The 2,113-nt window shown below is 34.8% G+C and overlaps 1 protein-coding gene across 1 annotated transcript in view; it reads left to right on the top strand.

The window, feature by feature from the left end:
* LOC107648068 (probable L-gulonolactone oxidase 6) overlaps positions 1–1,897 on the top strand; it is a 6,406-nt gene extending 4,509 nt beyond the window's left edge. The window contains exons 3-4 of the mRNA XM_016352085.2: positions 557–658; positions 740–1,897. Of these exons, the coding sequence (XP_016207571.1) occupies positions 557–658; positions 740–1,482 (845 nt within the window). The 3' untranslated portion in view covers positions 1,483–1,897. The remainder of the gene's footprint in view (positions 1–556; positions 659–739) is intronic.

Raw genomic sequence — 2,113 nt, 5'->3', positions numbered from 1 at the left:
TTAATAATTAAAATTTAACACATATAATCACTTAAATTATGTTATTTTTGTCAAAATTAGGTCAGACAAATTAATTTGACCAAAAAATAGTAAATCAAATTTTGAATTCGTCTAAATTAATATTATTTTTCATAAAAAATGACTATAATACCCCTATTATATAAAATGACTAAAATACTCTTATTATATATATTAATTTCGAAAATTCTAAATTCTAACTCTTTTCTTCTCTATCGTTATAGGGTTAGACTTCAAAGTTTTCAAAATTAACACATATATATATATATATATATATAATAGAGATATTTTAGTTGTGTTTTATAACAGGAATATTGTAGTAATTTTTTATAAAAAATATTAATTTATACCAATTTAAAATTTATTTATTAATTTTTTTACTAAACTAATTTGTCCAGTCTAATTTTAATAAAAATAATATAATTTAATTGATTATATGTATTAAATTTTAATTTTTAAAAATCATCTAAAAAAAAGACGTTTTTGACATATAGCCTTATTTACTTAATTTGAACATAATACATATTGTGTGCGACAGAGGAGGTTCAAGAACAAACAGGCGACGCTAACGGCAAGTGCCTTGGTGCAAAGTTGATAACGACAACACTGGCAGGCACTGGTTATGGATTGACCAATAATGGTACTCATCACTAGCTAGCTATATAATAAATAAAAGAAAGGTTCAATAATTAAGGTTGATTACTAATTAGTAATTTTACAGGAGTGTTCCTTGGGTACCCAATCGTTGGATTCAGCAACCGCATGCAGTCATCAGGGACGTGTTTGGACAGCATGAACGACAATCTGATCACAGCATGCCCATGGGATTCGAGAATCAAGGGAGAGTTCTATCACCAAACGGCATTCAGCGTTCCATTGAGTCTCTTGAAGGACTTCATCAAAGACGTGCAGGCCCTCGTTGAGTTGGAGCCAAAGGCGCTCTGTGGCTTAGAGATCAACAACGGCATCCTCATGCGTTATGTCACGGCTTCCAGTGCACATCTCGGCAAGACGGAGGACGCCGTCGACTTCGACATCACCTATTACCGCAGCAAAGACCCTCTGAACCCTAGGCTTTACGAAGATATAATTGAGGAGATTGAACAGATTGGGTTGTTCAAATACGGAGGGTTACCACACTGGGGAAAAAACAGGAACGTTGGGTTTATTGGAGCAATAAGCAAGTACGGAAATTCAGACAAGTTTATAAAGATTAAAGAGGAGTATGACTCGAGAGGTCTGTTCTCTAGCGAGTGGACGGACCAAGTGCTTGGACTCAACAAAGAAGGGTTGACCATAGTCAAGGAAGGGTGTGCCTTGGAAGGGCTTTGTATATGCTCGGAGGATTCTCATTGTGCGCCTAAGAAGGGTTACTTTTGCAGGCCAGGCAGAATCTACGAGCAAGCAAAGGTTTGCAGTAATCGTGAAGACCATGATCTTCAGCAATCCAAGGACGAACTTTAGCTTTAATTTCGACCTTTTAGGACATACATGATCCGTCTTTACTTTAAGTTTTGTGATATTGTGCTTGCTTCATTTTCACAGTAGTAATTAATCATATTTGTTACGTTATTACATGTTGATGAACAATACAGGTATGCTACACATAGGGGTGTTCATTGCCCGGCCCGGCTCGAAGACCCGGTCCTGAACCTTTTAGGGACTAATTTGGTGTGATTTTACTGGGTCTAGGGTCGGGTAAGGGTCTAAAAAATAGAGCCGGTCATTATTTCAGGTCGGGTCCGGGCTATAGTTCGGGTCATCCGAACTCGGCCCGGTGTCCCAGTCATCATACACAATTAATATTTTGTGTTATTAGTGATGGATGATGGCTATTCTTATGTGGAATTTAAGTATTGTAAACCTTAATATTTTGTGTTATTAGTCATTATAAAACTATAAGTTAATGTTTTATGTTTAAAATGCATAAGACTTTAGACTAATGTATAATATTGTGTTATTTGTATTGATTTAAATATTTGGTGTTATTAGACAATATTAGTATTGACTGTGGTTATGCTTTAATTTTAGGAAAGTGTTGGTTTTTGTTATATTTTTCTAAGTGAATTTTACGATGTTAAATAATGGTTGGAGT

The sequence above is a fragment of the Arachis ipaensis genome, chromosome B06, assembly GCF_000816755.2.
Source record: "Arachis ipaensis cultivar K30076 chromosome B06, Araip1.1, whole genome shotgun sequence".
NCBI classification, from domain to species: domain Eukaryota; kingdom Viridiplantae; phylum Streptophyta; class Magnoliopsida; order Fabales; family Fabaceae; genus Arachis; species Arachis ipaensis.
Note: the sequence above shows the minus strand (reverse complement) of the source record. Positions and strands in the feature narration are given on the sequence as shown.